This window comes from Babylonia areolata, chromosome 21, assembly GCF_041734735.1.
Source record: "Babylonia areolata isolate BAREFJ2019XMU chromosome 21, ASM4173473v1, whole genome shotgun sequence".
Lineage (NCBI taxonomy): Eukaryota > Metazoa > Mollusca > Gastropoda > Neogastropoda > Buccinidae > Babylonia > Babylonia areolata.
In genome coordinates this window covers 39,993,874-40,015,573 of record NC_134896.1, presented here as the reverse complement: position 1 = coordinate 40,015,573, position 21,700 = coordinate 39,993,874, and the positions used below count along the sequence as shown (strand labels likewise).

General features: G+C 42.3%; 1 protein-coding gene across 2 annotated transcripts in view; it reads left to right on the top strand.

The window, feature by feature from the left end:
* LOC143296064 (5'-3' exoribonuclease 2-like) overlaps window positions 1-21,700 on the top strand; it is a 52,362-nt gene that overhangs the window by 21,007 nt on the left and 9,655 nt on the right. For both annotated transcript variants that reach the window (XM_076607817.1, XM_076607816.1), the window contains exons 15-27: window positions 506-555; window positions 1,541-1,588; window positions 3,015-3,056; window positions 8,398-8,606; window positions 10,202-10,286; window positions 10,921-10,971; window positions 11,663-11,770; window positions 12,661-12,750; window positions 13,379-13,535; window positions 15,474-15,583; window positions 16,728-16,807; window positions 18,045-18,101; window positions 20,412-20,480. In XM_076607817.1, coding sequence (XP_076463932.1) covers window positions 506-555; window positions 1,541-1,588; window positions 3,015-3,056; window positions 8,398-8,606; window positions 10,202-10,286; window positions 10,921-10,971; window positions 11,663-11,770; window positions 12,661-12,750; window positions 13,379-13,535; window positions 15,474-15,583; window positions 16,728-16,807; window positions 18,045-18,101; window positions 20,412-20,480 — 1,156 coding nt within the window. The remainder of the gene's footprint in view (window positions 1-505; window positions 556-1,540; window positions 1,589-3,014; window positions 3,057-8,397; window positions 8,607-10,201; window positions 10,287-10,920; window positions 10,972-11,662; window positions 11,771-12,660; window positions 12,751-13,378; window positions 13,536-15,473; window positions 15,584-16,727; window positions 16,808-18,044; window positions 18,102-20,411; window positions 20,481-21,700) is intronic.

Below are 21,700 nucleotides of genomic sequence, written 5' to 3'. Positions count from 1 at the left end.
AACATGGGGCATCAGTTCTACAACACAAAGTGCATGGAATACTTCACCTGGTTAGGAGGCCTAGGGCCTTTGATGAAAAATGAGGCTCTGTCTCTTCCTTCTCTCTTTCTGTGTGTCTGTTTGACACCCCGCCCTGACACCCCTCCCTTTCCCCATCCCTTTTTCTATGCCCCCCTCTTCTCTTCCCATCCATTACACATACAGATCGCATGATTACATGCTCATACATGTCTCAAGTTTTCTTCCTCTTGTATCCCACAGATATTCATTTGCTCTTACGCACACAGATGCACACATTCCTGCATGTTTTCAAGGTCACAAAGACTGAATTCCAACCAGCCATTGAGGACCTCTTCACAGAGCATGGTAATTTTACCTCTGTTTGCTGTGTTTTATTTGTGTTCACAAATAATGAACATGAAGGTGAAAATCGTAATCCGTGTTGCCACTGTTTTCCATGCATGTACGGTGTCAGTTACCACTTTGTGTGTTTTATGACTTTCAGAGCTTGGTCAAGTGGAGGATGAAATCTTCAAGAAACGCAGAGATGATGATGTTAGTAAAATGTGTGCTGGTGTGTGTGTGTTTGTGTATGAGTCATGATTACTCTGTATTGTCATAGTTCTGTCAGCATTAAGTAGTTGGGTGTGTTTTGTTACAATGAAGAATGGTGTGATGTTGAGCTGATGTGGAGACTATATTGAGCTGATGTGGAGACTTTATGTTTGTATGTGTGTGTGTGTGTGTGTGTGTGTGTATTTGTCTGTGTATTGGAGACAGGCTGGGGTATGAAGTAAGAAAGGAATTTTAAGTATTGTGTAGTGTGTTTAGGTTAGTGGAGGGTGTAGGTGATACAATGATGCTACTGGAATACTGGTGATGTGGTAGTGACATCTCAGCGATGTCAATAACGAACTGTGTGCAGTGTTGGTGGTGGTACATAACAGTGATGTGAGAGTGTTAAATATTTTAACAACAAGGGCAAATGAAAAAAAAAAACCCAACTCTAATGCAGTCGATGTGTGTCTGGAATACTTTGACTGAGCTAGAGATGTGTCTAAGCATGCTTGTCCAGGCATGAATTAGTCTTTCTTCCAGTGGAATCCTCAGACCCTGACATTAGTGCTGTATAATAGTGTTGGTCCTGAAGCTTTGGTAGCATTTTAGATAAAGCTGTGAAGTTTATAATGATCATCACTCCACACCTTTTTTTTTCTCTCTTTTTTTTTTTATAAACAAGTGCAGCATATTAGGTTTTGTGCACTGGGCTGTTAGCACTGGAAAATGGCAGTGTACAGTGAGTGAGTGAGAGTTATATATTTTTTAGTGTGTTAGTGAGAGTTATAGATTTTTAGTGTGTGAGTGAGGGTTATCTGTTTTTAGTGTAAGAATGGGAGTAATATACATAATTTTTGTGTGTGTGTGAGAGTACTGTTATTTTGTTTGTTTGGTTTGTTGCTGTTGTCATTGTTGGTTTTACCTCCATGAAATATCTCCATTGTGAAATGTGTCTATCGCTTCACCTTTGTTTATTCAACAGTTGAGTTTCAAGAGGCGGATGAAAGCAAGGAAACAGAGGGATAGAGCGGTAATTTTTTTTCTTTTTTTTTTTTTCTGAATCTGTGTACCTTTTACTTCCTCATTCATCCCAGCTGCCATAAAAAATATGTATGCTGCACACTTGTGCACACATACTCAGACATGCATGAACACTTACATACATGCGCACACACACTAACACATGTGCTTACGCGCGCCTGCACACACACACACACACACACACACGCATAAACACACACATGCATAGATATGCATGTCTTGCATGCAGTCAAGGATATGTGATTGTACATTCAGATATAAGAAAAAAGCAGGAAAATTATGTTCAATTTTCACTTGTTTTATGCTTTGTCATGTGCTTGAAAATACATACATGCATGCACACTGATGGGACTACAATGTATTCACTCATTTTGTTGGGGAGAACAGTTAGAGATTTTCAAAGCAAATCTGCACCAAAATAAATAGGTAAAATTAAAATAAATGCTTTGTGCACAGACATACTTATCTTTACAGAAATGATACCCCCACGCATGTCTTTACTTGTACTCATTAAGTCTTGATTTGTCCTGGCTCCATGAAAATATAAAGCTAGCTGTTTAAGTACCAATAGGTTTACTAATGTTTACTCACCAATCTTTACAGCACAATTTGGCATATTTTACATGGAAAGACACTATATACAGTTTAGTATTAGTATTATTATAGATACAGAATACCAGGATTTGGCCAGAGGCTTCAAGCAGTGATAGTGCTGCACACAAACATGATTGTTTCTGAGGAAGTTGCAGTGGTATCTTGAAGTTCTGAACACCACAAGTTTGTCAAGAATTAGTTCACCTCCTTCCTTTGAACGTCACTACAGATTCTAGCCTTTGCTTGCCAGTGATTTTGACTGATCTGTAAACTGAAAGTGCCCATGAACAAGATACAACTCTTTACCAAGCTTGATATCTTTTCTCTTTTTTTTCTTTCAGCAAAACGCTCTGTTGTTTTTAAATAATCATCAGATCAAAATAGTGCTTGTTGAAGTAATACAGTCAGCAAGTCTTGCTGTATGATTACTTGTGAATGGAATAATCTGCCCGAGGACCTCACGAATGTAGATCTCTTAACTGCTTATATGTGTCAGGTCAGTCTAAAGAGAAAGAGGGATAAGTCACAACTTAACTCACTCAGTATGGCCAGTCCTCTCTTCTCCTCTACACAGACCCCTCGGATGTCCAGTGGGTGTCCGAATGACCCAACCTTTAGCTTCCGTCGTCAGAATTGTGGTATTCTTTGTCAACATTCACCTCTTCAGTATAAGAGCCTTCCGCTTGTAATATTTTGATGATGGTAACTGGGGTGAAATGCTGTTAACGTCGTCTCTTTCGCTGTTCGTATGGAAAGAGTTAAGAAAAGAAGTTCTGTTATCAGTGTACCAAACTTTCACCTGTGTTGCATGGTTGTTACAGCAACAGGGCTACAGACAGAGGGGTGGGCTGCTGGGTCCAGTGGTGAGTGGTGTGAATTTGGTCATATGTGAATTGGTTTTTAATTTTTATCACGCTTACTTTTTGTCACAATAGATTTCTCTTTGTGAAATTCGGGTTGCTCTCCCCCAGGAAGAGCGCATCATTGTAGTGCAGCATCTTCCATGGGGTTTTTTTTTCTGCTTGCAGGTGTATTTGTTTTCCTATAAAATGGATTTTTCTGCAGAATCTTTCCAGGGACAGCCCTTTTGTTTCTGTGGGTTCTTTAACATGTGCTGTAGCTTACATGTCCACCACTCCACATGGTGTAGCTTACATGTCCACCACTCCACTCCACTCCACATGGTGTAGCTTACATGTCCACCACTCCACTCCACTCCACATGGTGTAGCTTACATGTCCACCACTCCACATGGTGTAGCTTACATGTCCACCACTCCATTCCACTGTACATGGTGTAGCTTATATGTCCACCACTCCACTCCACTCTACATGGTGTAGCTTACATGTCCACCACTCCACTCCACTCTACATGGTGTAGCTTACATGTCCACCACTCCACTCCACTCCACATGGTGTAGCTTACATGTCCACCACTCCACTCCACATGGTGTAGCTTACATGTCCACCACTCCACTCCACTCCACATGGTGTAGCTTACATGTCCACCACTCCACTCCACTCCACATGGTGTAGCTTACATGTCCACCACTCCACTCCACTCCACATGGTGTAGCTTACATGTCCACCACTCCACTCCACTCTACATGGTGTATCTTACATGTCCACCACTCCACTCCACTCTACATGGTGTAGCTTACATGTCCACCACTCCACACCACTCCACATGGTGTAGCTTACATGTCCACCACTCCACTCCACTCCACATGGTGTAGCTTACATGTCCACCACTCCACTCCACATGGTGTAGCTTACATGTCCACCACTCCACTCCACTCCACATGGTGTAGCTTACATGTCCACCACTCCACTCCACTCTACATGGTGTAGCTAACATGTCCACCACTCCACTCCACTCCACATGGTGTAGCTTACATGTTCACCACTCCACTCCACATGGTGTAGCTTACATGTCCACCACTCCACTCCACTCTACATGGTGTAGCTTACATGTCCACCACTCCACTCCACTCTACATGGTGTAGCTAACATGTCCACCACTCCACTCCACTCTACATGGTGTAGCTAACATGTCCACCACTCCACTCCACTCTACATGGTGTAGCTTATATGTCTACCACTCCACTCTACATGGTGTAGCTTACATGTCCACCACTCCACTCCACTCTACATGGTGTAGCTTACATGTCCACCACTCCACTCCACTCTACATGGTGTAGCTTACATGTCCACCACTCCACTCCACTCTACATGGTGTAGCTTACATGTCCACCACTCTACATGGTGTAACTTACATGTCCACCACTCCACTCCACTCTACATGGTGTAGCTTACATGTCCACCACTCCACTCCACTCTACATGGTGTAGCTTACATGTCCACCACTCCACTCCACTCTACATGGTGTAGCTTACATGTCCACCACTCCACACCACTCCACATGGTGTAGCTTACATGTCCTCCACTCCACTCCACTCTACATGGTGTAGCTTACATGTCCACCACTCCACTCCACTCTACATGGTGTAGCTTACATGTCCACCACTCCACTCCACTCTACATGGTGTAGCTTACATGTCCACCACTCCACTCCACTCTACATGGTGTAGCTTACATGTCCACCACTCTACATGGTGTAGCTTACATGTCCACCACTCCACTCCACTCTACATGGTGTAGCTTACATGTCCACCACTCTACATGGTGTAACTTACATGTCCACCACTCCACTCCACTCTACATGGTGTAGCTTACATGTCCACCACTCCACTCCACTCTACATGGTGTAGCTTACATGTCCACCACTCCACTCCACTCTACATGGTGTAGCTTACATGTCCACCACTCCACACCACTCCACATGGTGTAGCTTACATGTCCTCCACTCCACTCCACTCTACATGGTGTAGCTTACATGTCCACCACTCCACTCCACTCTACATGGTGTAGCTTACATGTCCACCACTCCACTCCACTCTACATGGTGTAGCTTACATGTCCACCACTCCACTCCACTCTACATGGTGTAGCTTACATGTCCACCACTCTACATGGTGTAGCTTACATGTCCACCACTCCACTCCACTCTACATGGTGTAGCTTACATGTCCACCACTCTACATGGTGTAACTTACATGTCCACCACTCCACTCCACTCTACATGGTGTAGCTTACATGTCCACCACTCCACTCCACTCTACAGGGTGTAGCTTACATGTCCACCACTCCACTCCACTCTACATGGTGTAGCTTACATGTCCACCACTCCACACCACTCCACATGGTGTAGCTTACATGTCCTCCACTCCACTCCACTCTACATGGTGTAGCTTACATGTCCACCACTCCACTCCACTCTACATGGTGTAGCTTACATGTCCACCACTCCACTCCACATGGTGTAGCTTACATGTCCACCACTCCACTCCACTCCACATGGTGTAGCTTACATGTCCACCACTCCACTCCACTCTACATGGTGTAGCTTACATGTCCACCACTCCACTCCACTCTACATGGTGTAGCTTACATGTCCACCACTCCACTCCACTCTACATGGTGTAGCTTATATGTCTACCACTCCACTCTACATGGTGTAGCTTACATGTCCACCACTCCACTCCACTCTACATGGTGTGGCTTACATGTCCACCACTCCACTCCACTCTACATGGTGTAGCTTACATGTCCATTACTCCACTCCACTCCACATGGTGTAGCTTACATGTCCACCACTCCACTCCACTCCACATGGTGTAGCTTACATGTCCACCACTCCACTCCACTCTACATGGTGTAGCTTACATGTCCACCACTCCACTCCACTCCACATGGTGTAGCGTACATGTCCACCACTCCACTCCACTCTACATGGTGTAGCTTACATGTCCATTACTCCACTCCACTCCACATGGTGTAGCTTACATGTCCACCACTCCACTCCACTCTACATGGTGTAGCTTACATGTCCATTACTCCACTCCACTCCACATGGTGTAGCTTACATGTCCACCACTCCACTCCACTCCACATGGTGTAGCTTACATGTCCACCACTCCACTCCACTCTACATGGTGTGGCTTACATGTCCACCACTCCACTCCACATGGTGTAGCTTACATGTCCACCACTCCACTCCACTCCACATGGTGTAGCTTACATGTCCACCACTCCACTCCACTCTATGTGGTGTAGCTTACATGTCCACCACTCCACTCCACATGGTGTAGCTTACATGTCCACCACTCCACTCCACTCCACATGGTGTAGCTTACATGTCCACCACTCCACTCCACTCCACATGGTGTAGCTTACATGTCCACCACTCCACTCCACTCCACATGGTGTAGCTTACATGTCCACCACTCCACTCCACTCCACATGGTGTAGCTTACATGTCCACCACTCCACTCCACATGGTGTAGCTTACATGTCCACCACTCCACTCTACATGGTGTAGCTTACATGTCCACCACTCCACTCCACATGGTGTAGCTTACATGTCCACCACTCCACTCCACTCTACATGGTGTAGCTTATATGTCCACCACTCCACTCCACATGGTGTAGCTTACATGTCCACCACTCCACTCCACTCCACATGGTGTAGCTTACATGTCCACCACTCCACTCCACATGGTGTAGCTTACATGTCCACCACTCCACTCCACTCTACATGGTGTAGCTTACATGTCCACCACTCCACTCCACTCCACATGGTGTAGCTTACATGTCCACCACTCCACTCCACTCCACATGGTGTAGCTTACATGTCCACCACTCCACTCCACTCTACATGGTGTAGCTTACATGTCCATTACTCCACTTCACTCTACATGGTGTAGCTTACATGTCCATTACTCCACTCCACTCCACATGGTGTAGCTTACATGTCCACCACTCCACTCCACTCTACATGGTGTAGCTTACATGTCCATTACTCCACTCCACTCCACATGGTGTAGCTTACATGTCCACCACTCCACTCCACTCTACATGGTGTAGCTTACATGTCCATTACTCCACTTCACTCTACATGGTGTAGCTTACATGTCCACCACTCCACTCCACATGGTGTAGCTTATATGTCCACCACTCCACTCTACATGGTGTAGCTTACATGTCCACCACTCCACTCTACATGGTGTAGCTTACATGTCCACCACTCCACTCTGCATGGTGTAGCTTACATGTCCACCACTCCACTCCACATGGTGTAGCTTACATGTCCACCACTCCACTCCACTCCACATGGTGTAGCTTACATGTCCACCACTCCACTCTACATGGTGTAGCTTACATGTCCACCACTCCACTCCACATGGTGTAGCTTACATGTCCACCACTCCACTACACGTGGTGTAGCTTACATGAGGAAAACTTTGTTCATAAGTTTTAATTGAATCAGTCAAAAAAAAAGGACACACTAAACGAAATTAGTTGTAAAGAAGTAGATGAGATTTTTCTGTAATAAAGCAGTTGCAGACAATTGATACTGTGTTCAGAACTTGTGTAAACTGTAGAGAAAGTTACCGAATCATTAATCAACAGTGGTGCGGTGGTGGCTTTACATTTCTTTTTCTGAGATGAAGACACCGCTACCTGATAGGATTCCTTACTGAAACTTCAAGAACTTGTTGAAGACATGGGATATGAGGAGTTTGATCAGTCATCATGTTTCAGTATCGTTCATGTGGGGTCATTCAGCCTGAGTTTCTGGATACAGTTCAAAACGTCCTGAGCTAGGTGAACAGAACAGATTTCCTCTGTGACGATGGGGAGGGCTGGGAGCAGGCTGCTGATTTTCTGTTGAAAATAACGTATTGTGTGTTGTTATGTGTGTGCTTGTACGAGTTTTTTTGCGCGTGTATTAGTGTCAAAAAACATATAAGGTTGTGGGAAACAAATGTTTTAATTCCCTTCCAGCTGATTGGTTTCTTTCTTCTTCTTTTTTTCAAATTGTAATTGCTGATTTGTAACATTTATGATTTGATAAAATCCTAAAATCTGATTGGTAATATTTATAATAATAAAAAGAAATTTTAAAACAGCTGATTGGTTACATTTATAACATTGAAAAAAAATCTTGACAGCAGGTTCTTAACATTTGAAAATAACAATCCAGATTGGTAACATTTTTTGTTTTTGTTTTTCCAATGCTAACAGCTTATTGGTAACATTAGTTGATTGGTAACTTTATTTTTTCTTTTTTAAATCCTTACAGCCGATTGGTCAAGGGGGTCGTGGGGGTCACGGGGGCGGCTCATCAGGCAGCCTGCGGTACCAAGCGTACGAGATGCGCAGACAGAACATGGGCACCTCCTCGCAGAACGCCCCCAACCAGACCCCAGGGCAGGAGCTGAAGCAGCTGATGAACCAGACCGGCAACAAGAAGGGAGACGATTCTGACGAGGAGCCCCCAGATGATGTCAGGTGAGTTTCACTTTGTGTTGTCATGGAGGCATCTCTGTGTTTGGATGGATCCATACATGTGTTACACCTTCTTCTTCTTCTTCTGCATTCACTCGTATGTGCCCGAGTGGGCTTTTATGTGTATGACCGTTTTTTTACCCCGCCATGTAGGCAGCCATACTCCGTTTTCAGGGGTGTGCATGCTGGGTATGTTCTTGTTTCCATAACCCACCGAACGCTGACATGGATTACAGGATCTTTAACGTGCGTATTTGATCTTCTGCATGCGTTTACACACGAAGGGGGTTCAGGCACTAGCAGGTCTGCACATATGTTGACCTGGGAGATCGTAAAAATCCCCACCCTTTACCCACCAGGTGCCATCACCGTGATTCGAACCCGGGACCCTCAGATTGACAGTCCAACGCTTTAACCACTCGGCTATTGCGCCCGTCATGTGTTACACCATTTCTGCTGGGCAGGTGCCTGACCTGTAGCATAACCTGACGCGTTTAGTCGGGCCTTGAGTGTGTGCATATTTATTGATGAACCTGCTGATATATGTGGTTTTGTTTGTGCTGTACCTTCCTTATTGATGTGTGTGTGTGTATGTGTGTGAGGTGTGTTGTATGCTAATGAGATGTGTGGTATGCTGGTGAGATGTGGCTGTATGTTGATGAGTTGTCATGTGTGGATGAGATGTGTCAAGTGTGGATGAGATGTGTTGTATGATGTGTTTTGTCATGTGTAGATGTGATGTGTTGTATGATGAGTTGTCATGTGTGGATGAGATGTGTTGTGTGTTGATGAGTTGTGTCATGTGTGGATGAGATGTGTTTGTATGTTGATGAGTTGTGTCATGTGTGGATGAGATGTGTTGTATGAGTTTTGTCATGTGTGGGATTAGATGTGTTGTATGATGTTGAGCTGTGTCATGTGTGGATGAGATGTGTTTGTATGTTGATGAGTTGTGTCATGTGTGGATGAGATGTGTTGTATGTTGATGAGTTGTGTCATGTGTGGATGAGATGTGTTGTATGTTGATGAGTTGTGTCATGTGTGGATGAGATGTGTTGTATGAGTTTTGTCATGTGTGGATTAGATGTGTTGTATGATGTTGAGCTGTGTCATGTGTGGATGAGATGTGTTGTGTGTTGATGAGTTTTGTCATGTGTGGATGAGATGTGTTGTGTGTTGATGAGCTGTGTCATGTGTGGATGAGATGTGTTGTGTGTTGATGAGTTGTGTCATGTGATGTGTTGTGTGTTGATGAGCTGTGTCATGTGTGGATTAGATGTGTTGTGTGTTGATGAGTTGTGTCATGTGTGGATGAGATGTGTTGTGTGTTGATGAGGAGATGTGTGTTGATGAGCTGTGTCATGTGTGGATGAGATGTGTTGTGTGTTGATGAGTTGTGTCATGTGTGGATGAGATGTGTTGTGTGTTGATGAGTTGTGTCATGTGTGGATGAGATGTGTTGTGTGTTGATGAGATGTGTCATGTGTGGATGAGATGTGTCATGTGTGGATGAGATGTGTTGTGTGTTGATGAGCTGTGTCATGTGTGGATGAGATGTGTTGTGTGTTGATGCCAAGTGTTGTATGCTGGGTTATCAGGCTGTGGGAAGACGGATGGAAGAACCGTTACTACTCACAGAAGTTTGATGTGGATGAGAACGACATCCAGTTCAGACGGACAGTGGTGAGTCGGGGGGGATAACGATTGCTCCTGTTAAAATTATGAATACTGTTGTTGCCAGTCGTAGTGCTGTTTTTCATTTTGCATCTACTTACCTGTAAAGATGGAATGATACTTTACCAACAGAGCAGCTTGCGCATTGTTTGGGTAAATTTGTAGTTCTGTAGATGGGTATTCAGATTAGATAGTTGATAAAAGGATATGAAACAGGATGAGGAAACTGATGGAATGTTTGTGAGATTCAAATGTCATTGTAATAGTTTTCTGTTGAATTTGAAAAGGCAGTCAAAAGAGAGTTGATGATCTTGATTATAAATCGAGTTGATAATCAATGATGAGTCGTCAAAACAGAACTTTTTATCTGCCTTCGTCTTTTTCTGTCTTTTCCTGTATACATATTATGACATTCAGAGATGCTTAAAAGTACAATTACATTTCACTTACTATCACTATTATTACTTTGATGTCATTAACCAGTCAATCACTTAGTATCGCTGTTACTATTTTCACATCACTGGTGTTTTAGATAGATTTTTTTTTAAAAATTAAAAAAAAGGAAAGATATGATCATATGAATGTATTTGACAACTAAATTTTGGACTGAAGAGTTCATGATACAAGTGTATCATGTGTGCAGGCCAGTCACTACGTCCGAGGCTTGTGCTGGGTTCTGCGCTATTATTACCAGGTGTGTACCGCTTTGAGGGGTCACAGTTCTCTCTTTGGGGGATCTGTGTTTTCTACTTTGGGGGATCTGTGTTTTCTCTTTAGGGGGATCTGTGTTTTCTCTTTGGGGGGATCTGTGTTTTCTCTTTAGGGGGATCTGTGTTTTCTCTTTAGGGGGATCTGTGTTTTTAGGGGGATCTGTGTTTTCTATTTTGACGATCTGTGCTTTCCATTTTGGGGGTATTTGATTCAGTCTCTTCTATATAAAGCATAACTAACATAGTTTTGTAATCTGTAGCCAGATGTTCATTGTAAATTATTTCAGAATCTGAATCTGAACACAGGAAGAAGTCTGACACATGCTTAGAGAGACTTGTTGTTGTACATTATTTATTAACAGCAAATATTGCCATACTGATGGACACAAAAAGAAAGAGAATAATGGTGGTTGGTTTTGTTTTCTTTTTATGGTTGTGTTTTTTCTTCTTCTTTTTTTCTTTTTTTTTTTCTTTTTTTTTTGTTGTTGTTTTTTTGTTGTTGTTTTTTGTTTTTGTTTTTTTTTTCTTTTTTTTTGTTGCCTGGTTGTGAGGTGTTTTTGTTTTTTTTTTTTCTTCTTCTTCTTCTTTCTGTCTGTCTGAGTCTTTTATCCTGTCTCTGTACATTTTTTTTTTTTCAGATGCTATTCATTTTGTATTATATTTTCATTCCCTCAGGGTTGTGCCTCCTGGAAGTGGTACTTTCCTTACCACTACGCTCCCTTCGCCTCCGATTTTGTGAACATTGGTGATTTGCCCAACGACTTTGAGAGAAACACCAAACCTGTAAGTTTGCATGGTTATTGTATCATTTGATTCTGTGTGAAGATATGTCACAGAGAGAGAGAGTGTGTGTGTGTGTGAGTGTTTGTGATTACAGAAATTCTAGCTGACGTGAGAAATAGTTGCATTGCACAGTTTTTTGTCCTTGCAGTGATGGTATCTGCAAGGAGTTGGATTTTTTTAATCTGAACAGTGAGGCTACTCATTGAAAACGAGGAATTTCTCATAGTAGATTGAGTTACCTCATGCAGTGCAATGCAATACAATATCACACATTGCATTGCAGTTCAGTGTTACGTAATACAGCGCCGTGTAATACAGTACAGTACAACACAGTAAAGTACAATATAATTCAGTACAGTGCAATGAAATACAGTGCAGTACAATGCAAAACAGTACAACACAGTATATATAATGCAGTTCAGTACAGTGCTATACGCTTCAGAATACAATGCAGTACGATATAGTATAAAAACAAAAATACAGTACAAAGTACAACACAGTTTATCACAGTATATCACAGTACTTTCCAGTACAATGCAGAGCAGCACAAAACATATTTATAGTTCTATACAAATAGTAAAGAGTGGTAACTCTCTCCATTCACAAGGTACACAACTTCAGGTCAGTGCTGCTTATGCTACCGATTCAGCTAGCACACAAGTAAATGAAAAGTACATTGGAACAAACCCAGACACTTCCTCAAAAAAGGAAGAGCCAGACTTGTCCAGATACCGATCATTTGTCATGTGCACACAGCAGCAAAAATAAGAAATGTGCAAACACATATTAGCTTTTTATTCAAGACTGGCATAGCCTTTTAATCCTGACTAAGCTGCACAGAATATACAGACACTAGTTTTACACAACACAACGCAATGTGTGGTACCCAGTTCCAGCCCATGGAGCAGCTGATGAGCGTGTTCCCTGCCGCCAGCAAGAAGCACCTGCCTCCCACCTGGCAGATCCTCATGTACGACCCGGTGAGTGACCCTCCCCCACCCCCCCTCTCATCCTCATCTTCTTCCTCAGTCATGTACTTGCAGGTTTGGGGGGGGTTGGGGGGGGGGTGTTTATTCTTTTTTTTGGTCTGTTTTTATTTAGGCTCAACGCTCAGCATATATCAGTGACTGACATGAGCTCACAGTTGGGCCACCACCAGAAAGTCAGAACTGTATGGTCAGTGGTTTCTCCATTGCAGTGGGAATTCATTTCCATCTTCAATCTTTTGTGAAGGACTGTGACCCTCAAACGGGGAGAGGCGAGGCTGCATTGGTTCTTAGTGTTGTTGCAGCTGTTAGGACTGGCCGGCCTTTGGGGACCATCCCAGCGCTGACTTTTTTTTTTTTTTTTTTTGTCCTAAAGCCACTGTCCACAGTAATCAAATTTTTGTCCACATAGTCTGGACAGTAGTTGCTTACACTGCTGTTTTGAAGGTCATAGTTGGACGCGACTATTTGTTTATGGTTTAAACATCTTTAATTCACGAAGTCTGCATTCTGTTGTGTTGCATTGACATGAATACTTTGTGCATGCCACCAGTTCTTTATAATCCATCACATTGTTCGTAACTTTCTCTCGCTTTTTTCTTCTTTTTTTTTTTTTTAACAGCAATCGCCCATCATCGATTTCTACCCCACCAACTTCAAGATTGACCTGAACGGCAAAAAGTACGCCTGGCAGGGTGTGGCATTACTCCCCTTTGTGGATGAGAAGCGTCTTCATCAGGCCCTCACCTCCGTCTACCCTGATCTCACTGAGGAAGAAAGTAAGTGGTCTGCCCTGATCTCACTGAGGAAGAAAGTAAGTGGTCTACCTTGATTTTGCTGAGGAAGAAAGTAAATGGTCTACCTTGATTTTGCTGAGGAAGAAAGTAAATGGCCTACCCTGATCTCACTGAGGAAGAAAGTAAGTGGTCCACCTTGATTTTGCTGAGGAAGAAAGTAAATGATCTACCCTGTCTCACTGAGGAAGAAAGTAAATGGTCTACCTTGATCTCACTGAGGAAGAAAGTAAGTGGTCCACCTTGATTTTGCTGAGGAAGAAAGTAAATGATCTACCCTGTCTCACTGAGGAAGAAAGTAAGTGGTCTACCTTGATCTCACTGAGGAAGAAAGTAAGTGGTCCACCTTGATTTTGCTGAGGAAGAAAGTAAATGGTCTACCCTGTCTCACTGAGGAAGAAAGTAAGTGGTCTGCCCTGATCTCACTAAGGAAGAAAGTAAGTGGTCCGCCCTGATCTCACTGAGGAAGAAAGTAAGTGGTCTGCCCTGATCTCACTGAGGAAGAAAGTAAGTGGTCTGCCCTGATCTTACTGATGAAGAAAGTAAGTGATTTGCCCTGATCATGATGAGGAAGAAAGTAAGTGGTCTGCCCTGATCTTACTGATGAAGAAAGTAAGTGATCTGCCCTGATCTTGATGAGGAAGTAAGTGGTCTACCTTGATTTTGCTGAGGAAGAAAATAAATGGTCTACCCTGATCTCACTGAGGAAGAAAGTAAGTGGTCTGCCCTGATCTCACTGAGGAAGAAAGTAAGTGGTCTGCGCTGATCTCACTGAGGAAGAAAGTAAGTGGTCTGCCCTGATCTCACTAAGGAAGAAAGTAAGTGGTCCTGATCTCACTGAGGAAGAAAGTAAGTGGTCTGCCCTGATCTCACTGAGGAAGAAAGTAAGTGGTCTGCCCTGATCTTACTGATGAAGAAAGTAAGTGATCTGCCCTGATCTTGATGAGGAAGTAAGTGGTCAGTCCTGATCATGATGAGGAAGAAAGTAAGTGGTCTGCGCTGATCTCACTGAGGAAGAAAGTAAGTGGTCTGCCCTGATCTTGATGAGGAAGAAGGTAAGTGGTCTGCCCTGATCTCACTGAGGAAGAAAGTAAGTGGTCTACCTTGATCTCGCTGAGGAAGAAAGTAAGTGGTCTGTGCTGATCTCACTGAGGAAGAAAGTAAGTAGTCTGCCCTGATCTTGATGAGGAAGTAAGTGGTCTGCCCTGATCTTGATGAGGAAGAAGGTAAGTGGTCTGCCCTGATCTTGATGAGGAAGAAAGTAAGTGGTCAGCCCTGATCTTGATGAGGAAGTAAGCGGTCACACAGAGGTAGACGTTAAGTGGTGGTGTTTGTTGTTGGTTGTTATTATCCCGTCCTTTGACTGCTTCTGCCATATTCACTTACATCTATGACTGGGTTGTGTTTTTTGCGTGTCTGAGCTGTTGGATTTTGGGGTAGTTTTTTTTGTTTTTACCCTGTCATATTATAGCCATTCTCTTTCTGTTTCTCTCTTTCTTTCTCTCGGTCCCTCTCTCTCTCTCCCTGTCTCTCTGTCTTCTCTCTGTCTCTCTTTCTTCTGTCTTGTCTCTCTATGCCTGTCTGTATGAATAAGACATTCCAGTTCAGATCATGCTACATGGATGGATAATGAAATTCAAAACCCTCGGCATGCAATGTACGCTGTTTTCTTTCGTCTGATTTTCGTCCTTACCCCACTGTTCCCTTTGACATGGGCAAATGGCCCAGTTCAGTAAACTGTCTTGTCTTGTCTCTCTATGCCTAAAATCCCAGTCTTTAAGAAATGAAGTTTTGCATTCTGAGTTCACTTTCTCATTCTCCCTCTTTCTCTGCCTCTGTCTCTCTCTCCCAGTTCCGACTTAATACTCCAACATTTTCCTTCAGATACAGGATTGTATGACTTTGCTTCTCATTGCTCCACAGGAAAGCGGAACGTGCTCGGTGCAGACAAGCTGTTCCTGGGTTCCAGCCACCCAGGGTACAGTTTCTTTGAGGGCCTGTATGAGGGGGGAGGACCTCAGTCCAAGGACCAGGTGAACAGAGCGAACGGATTTGTGTCGCCTGAATGGACAGACAGAGTGTTGGAATGAACGAACGCATGCCTGAATAAATCACCTTGTCCAGTTGTGGTGAACAGATGATAAAAACGCATGCTGGGTTCATACAGTCATGGAAGTCTGGAAAAGTTTTGAGGAAAATGAGGGAACCATTTTTCCAAGGCTGAAAATGTCTTGGGTGGAGGGGGAGGGGGGGATGAAAGAACCGTTTGCAGGGCTGAAAAAGTCTTGGCTGGAAAGTCTTGAAAAATGTTTGCCACTCAGGGTCTGGAGGAAAAGCCTTCGAATCTATTTAATCCCTTGGCCAGTACCAATCAACAAAGGGCTTTGTGCGATTAAAAAAAGAAACAAATTGTGATGAAAATTAAACATTGACACCAGGATATCTGCCAATATCTTTCATCAGAGGTTAAAGCAGATGAATTTTTGGTTTAGTTAAGCTTTGCGTTTGGTATGGAGCATTTTCCGTCGACTCAAAAAAGAAATGTCTGGAAAAAAGTATGGAACTTTTTGTGGTCACATCTCTTTGACCCCTGCCTGTGAGGAGTAAACGACTATAGTTATAAGAAAAGGGGATAATACTTGTAACCAAATTAATCATGGGGTGAAGGCCACTTTGTGTGGATTGTTGTCTTTTGAAACTGGCACAGCACTGATTGATAAGGCGAGTTGACTGACCTCAGTCAAAAAGCCCTTGAAGTTGATACGGCTTACCTCTTGGTTGCGTGAAGGTTGCCTTGTTTGATAGGGGTGAGGGGGGTTGGGGTGGTTGAGTCCTGGAGACATGATACAGTAATTGCCACTCTTTTCAAAAGAGAGAGGCACATATTTGTGTTGTTGAATTTTTCAGACATTTGGCTTCATTTTTATTTTGTTTTCCAGATGCGCACACACACAAACACATACACGATATAAACACATCCACCCCCCCCACACACACACACACACACACACACACACACACGAACACATACATTTGTGCACATGCCCATTCACTTCTCTACACACACACACACACACACATACACACACACCATCAACCACATGGCATGTATGCACATTAGACGCAGACACATGTGATGGGACACCCACAGTGATGTAACAGTACATTTCCTTGCAGGCCATCCAGATTGAAACGGGCTACACTGAGGGCATGGGTGGAAAAGCGTGGTGTGACAGCTGTCGTGTGGAGACTGGAGGGTAAGACTGTCAACTGGGGTGTTCAGTCAGTTGCTTGCTGTGTGTGTGTGTGTGTGTGTGTGTGTGTGTGTTCCCTCCAAGATATTCAACACCTTTCAAAGTTTGAAGTATTTACTGTTGTGCATGATAAATCTCTCTAAATTTTTAGGACAACAGTGTTTGTGTGTGTGCAAGCAAGAGTTAGTGAGTGAGCATATTTGTGTCAAATCGTGCAGGTGTTCTCTCCCAAGTAATCCATCCCTGTAGTAAAAAAGAGAACTGTTGTATTAGTTTATGCATCTCCCATGATTTTTAAGACATCTGTCAGAGAAGTTCAAAAGGTTATGGAGGTGGTGGTTAAGTTGGAAGGAACAACAGATTTTTATTTTTCAATTTTTGGACTTTTTAGAACCATAATGCACTTGAATGCCAGAACACATGAGATGCATTATGTATTTAATATATCAACAACAAAAATCCTTTAGTTTAGAGATGCAGAATAGTTAGTGATGCAAGATAGGTACATCAGATATATTGTGAGTGACAACATTGTTTTTATGATATATATGATATATGGCTGAGTAATGGATTGAGCTTGTTATTCTTCTCTTCTTCTTCTGCGTTCATGGGCTGCAACTCCCACGTTCACCCGCATGTACATGAGTGGGCTTTTACGTACATGACCGTTTTTACCCCGCCATGTAGGCAGCCATACTCCGCTTTTGGGGGTGTGCATGCTGGGTATGTTCTTGCTTCCATAACCCACCGAAAGCTGACATGGATTACAGGATCTTTAACGTGCGTATTTGATCTTCTGCATGCGTTTACACACAAAGGGGGTTCAGGCACTAGCAGGTCTGCACATATGTTGACCTTGGAGATCGTAAAAATCTCCACCCTTTACCCACCAGGCGCCCGCACCGTGATTCGAACCCAGGTCCCTCAGATTGAAAGTCCAACGCTTTAACCACTCAGCTATTGCGCCCGAGCTTATTATGAATGGCCAAAAAAAAAGCAGAATAATGACCACATTTGTCCAGCATAGTGGCTACTACAGTTCTCTGATGGATTGTGTTCATTCACATATCTGTCTAACAGGTTCCGGCACACTTATCCCCTGAGGTTTAGGCATTCAGATTGAGGAGAGAAAAATAGGTTTGAATGGTAATCATGTTGTTTGGGGTATTCAGTTTGTGTGTGTGTGTGTGTTGTTCCACATGGTTGTTGGTGGGTGTTCAGTGTGTGTTTGGTGTTTCAGGGTGATGTTCTCTCCCCTGGAAGCTCTCCCTGATCTGACCAACAACCAGACCATCTGGTGAGTCGTTGGAGGACCGTGACTGGTTTGGATGTTCTGACTTCTTGTCGCTGTTTCAACTTCGCTAACGTTTTACTTTTATTGAATATCATTATTGAACTGCTTTGACTCTGTTTTGTCTGTTACGGAGTGTCTGTTCTGACTGTTTTGACTTTTGCTGTTACAACTTTTATTGAATGTCAGTATTGACTGTTTGGACTGAATAATCAGTATAGACTGATTTGGCTTTTATCAAATGTTTTGACTTCTGTTGACTGTTTTGGCTTCTGTTGACTTTTTTAACTTCTACTAATTGTTTCACTTTTTTGTGTTTTGAGTTTGACTGTTTTGACATCTGTTGACCGTTTTGACTTTATTGACTGTTCTTACTTTTAATTGAAAGTTAATATTTTACTTTTAATTGAAAGTTAATATTATAATAATGACTGTATTCACATTTATGGAATGTTGATGTAGAATATTTTGTCTTATTGACTGTTTTGACTTAATAGACTTTTGACTTTCATTGGATGCCACCATTGACTGTTTTAGCTTTAATTGATTGTTAATATTGACTGTCTTGTAGAATGTCTCAGTTCAGTATTTGTAGTCAATTGACAGTCAATATTTGTATACAAATACAAATATTGACTGTCTTGTAGAATGCTGTTTTGGCAGGATTTGGGATGAGAGTTATGCCTTTGAAGTGATGTCTGAGATGGAACAGTGTAAAAAAACAAAAACAAAAACAAAAAAACAGCTAAACAAATCAGCAACAAGAACAAAGCCTAAGAATTTCCTTATTTTCCTTTCTTTTTCTTTTCTTTTCTTTATTATAGCAGAATAGTTTGGATTAGCCATATTCTTGAACTGATTAAATTGCATACAATATAGTACAATACAATACAGTACAATAATCTATGTTTATCACATGATTTCTAATGGGTTTGATAAAGATGTATTGACAGTTGCATATTCTCAGCCAAATCTGACCAGAATGTGTGCCTTGTCAGTATGTATGTAGCCAGTGTGTTGGAGTGAATTAGACTGCAGTGTCTGTGTTGATGTTTAAAGTGATTCAAACTGCAGGATCTATGTTGGAGTTAATCAGACTGCAGTGTCTGTGTTGATGTTTAAAGTGATTCAAACTGCAGGATCTATGTTGGAGTGAATCAGACTGCAGTGTCTGTGTTGATGTTTAAAGTGATTCAAACTGCAGGATCTATGTTGGAGTTAATCAGACTGCAGTGTCTGTGTTGGTGTTTAAAGTGATTCAAACTGAAGGGTCTGTGTTGAAGTGAATCAGACTTCAATGTCTGTGTTGGTGTTTAAAGTGTTTCAAACCGAAGGGTCTGTGTTGAAGTGAATCAGACTGCAGTGTCTGTGTTGATGTTTAAAGTGATTCAAACTGCAGGATCTATGTTGAAGTGAATCAGACTTCAATGTCTGTGTTGGTGTTTAAAGTGATTCAAACTGCAGGATCTATGTTGAAGTGAATCAGACTTCAATGTCTGTGTTGGTGTTTAAAGTGATTCAAACTGCAGGATCTATGTTGGAGTGAATCAGACTGCAGTGTCTGTGTTGATGGTTAAAGTGATTCAAACTGCAGGATCTATGTTGAAGTGAATCAGACTGCAGTGTCTGTGTTGATGGTTAAAGTGATTCAAACTGCAGGATCTATGTTGGAGTGAATCAGACTGCAGTGTCTGTGTTGGTGTTTAAAGTGATTCAAACTGCAGGATCTATATTGAAGTGAATCAGACTTCAGTGTCTGTGTTGGTGTTTAAAGTAATTCAAACTGCAGGATCTATGTTGGAGTGAATCAGACTGCAGTGTCTGTGTTGGTGTTTAAAGTGATTCAAACTGCAGGATCTATATTGAAGTGAATCAGACTTCAGTGTCTGTGTTGGTGTTTAAAGTGATTCAAACCGAAGGGTCTATGTTGAAGTGAATCAGACTTCAATGTCTGTATTGGTGTTTAAAGTGATTCAAACCGAAGGGTCTATGTTGAAGTGAATCAGACTTCAGTGTCTGTATTGGTGTTTAAAGTGATTCAAACTGAAGGGTCTATGTTGAAGTGAATCAGACTTCAATGTCTGTATTGGTGTTTAAAGTGATTCAAACTGAAGGGTCTATGTTGAAGTGAATCAGACTTCAATGTCTGTGTTGGTGTTTAAAGTGATTCAAACTGAAGGGTCTATGTTGAAGTGAATCAGACTTCAGTGTCTGTGTTGGTGTTTAAAGTGATTCAAACTGAAGGGTCTATGTTGAAGTAAATCAGAGTGTGTTGATGTTGATGTGAGCAAAGCCTTTGGTGTTTTTTGTGTGCAGTGTACAGTTCCATGACCCACTGTTTGAGCCTGGTTTCTTGTTCAAGGCCAGGGTGTTGCCAGGAGCCAAGTGAGTATTGCCTGTGGACAGTAACTGGTTGCCTGTTAGTGTTTGTGTGTGTATGTGTATGTTTGTGTTTGTTCAGTGTGTGAATGTATGATTGTGTGCTTGCAAACTTAAAAACGTGTGCGTGTGTGTGTGGTTATACTGAAAGTTAAATTAGTTCTGCTTGTGAATGTTAGTGAAAACAGATAGGAGATAACATACCAAACTGCTTACAGTGCTGCATATTATGCTGTGGTATGGTTTGTGTAACATTGGTCACATCGTGCTTCATAAGATTTCAGAGCACATTTTCATCACGTCAAAAACAAAAAATTGTTTTGATGGTCCTGTTTTCATAATTTAACAAAGACACAATGTATGCACTCACCCACACACACACATGCATTTAATTCTGTTCACAAATGTACAGGCACACAAATTCATCATGTACTTGGGCACTCAAATACTTACTAAAACATGTGCATATATTTTTTGTTGTTGTTTGAATTATATTCATGGCTTTTGATTATTTTATGGGGAAAAAGAGATGGCTTTTCAGTTTTGATTTTGTTTTCTTTTGTCTCACTGGCTCATTCCATCCTGTCTGAAATGTGATGACTGATCCCATCCTGTCTGGATTGTGTTGGTTCTTTCTGAATGTGATGACTGATCCCATCCTGACTGTACAGTGTTGGTTCTTTCTGAATGTGATGACTGATCCCATCCTGAATGTATAGTGTTGGTTCTTTCTGAATGTGATGACTGATCCCATCCTGACTGTACAGTGTTGGTTCTTTCTGAATGTGATGACTGATCCCATCCTGAATGTATAGTGTTGGTTCTTTCTGAAATGTGATGACTGATCCCATCCTGACTGTACAGTGTTGGTTTTTTTCTGAAATGTGATGACTGATCCCATCGTGACTGTACAGTGTTGGTTTTTTTCTGAAATGTGATGACTGATCCCATCGTGACTGTACAGTGTTGTTTTTTTCTGAATGTGTTGACTGCTCCCATCCTGACTGGATTGTGTTGGTTCTTTCTGAATGTGATGACTGATCCCATCCTGACTGTACAGTGTTGGGTTTTTTCTGAAATGTGATGACTGATCCCATCCTGACTGGATTGTGTTGGTTCTTTCTGAATGTGATGACTGATCTTATCCTGACTGTACAGTGTTGGTTCTTTCTGAAATGTGATGACTGCTCCCATCCTGACTGTATAGTGTTGGGTCTTTCTGAAAT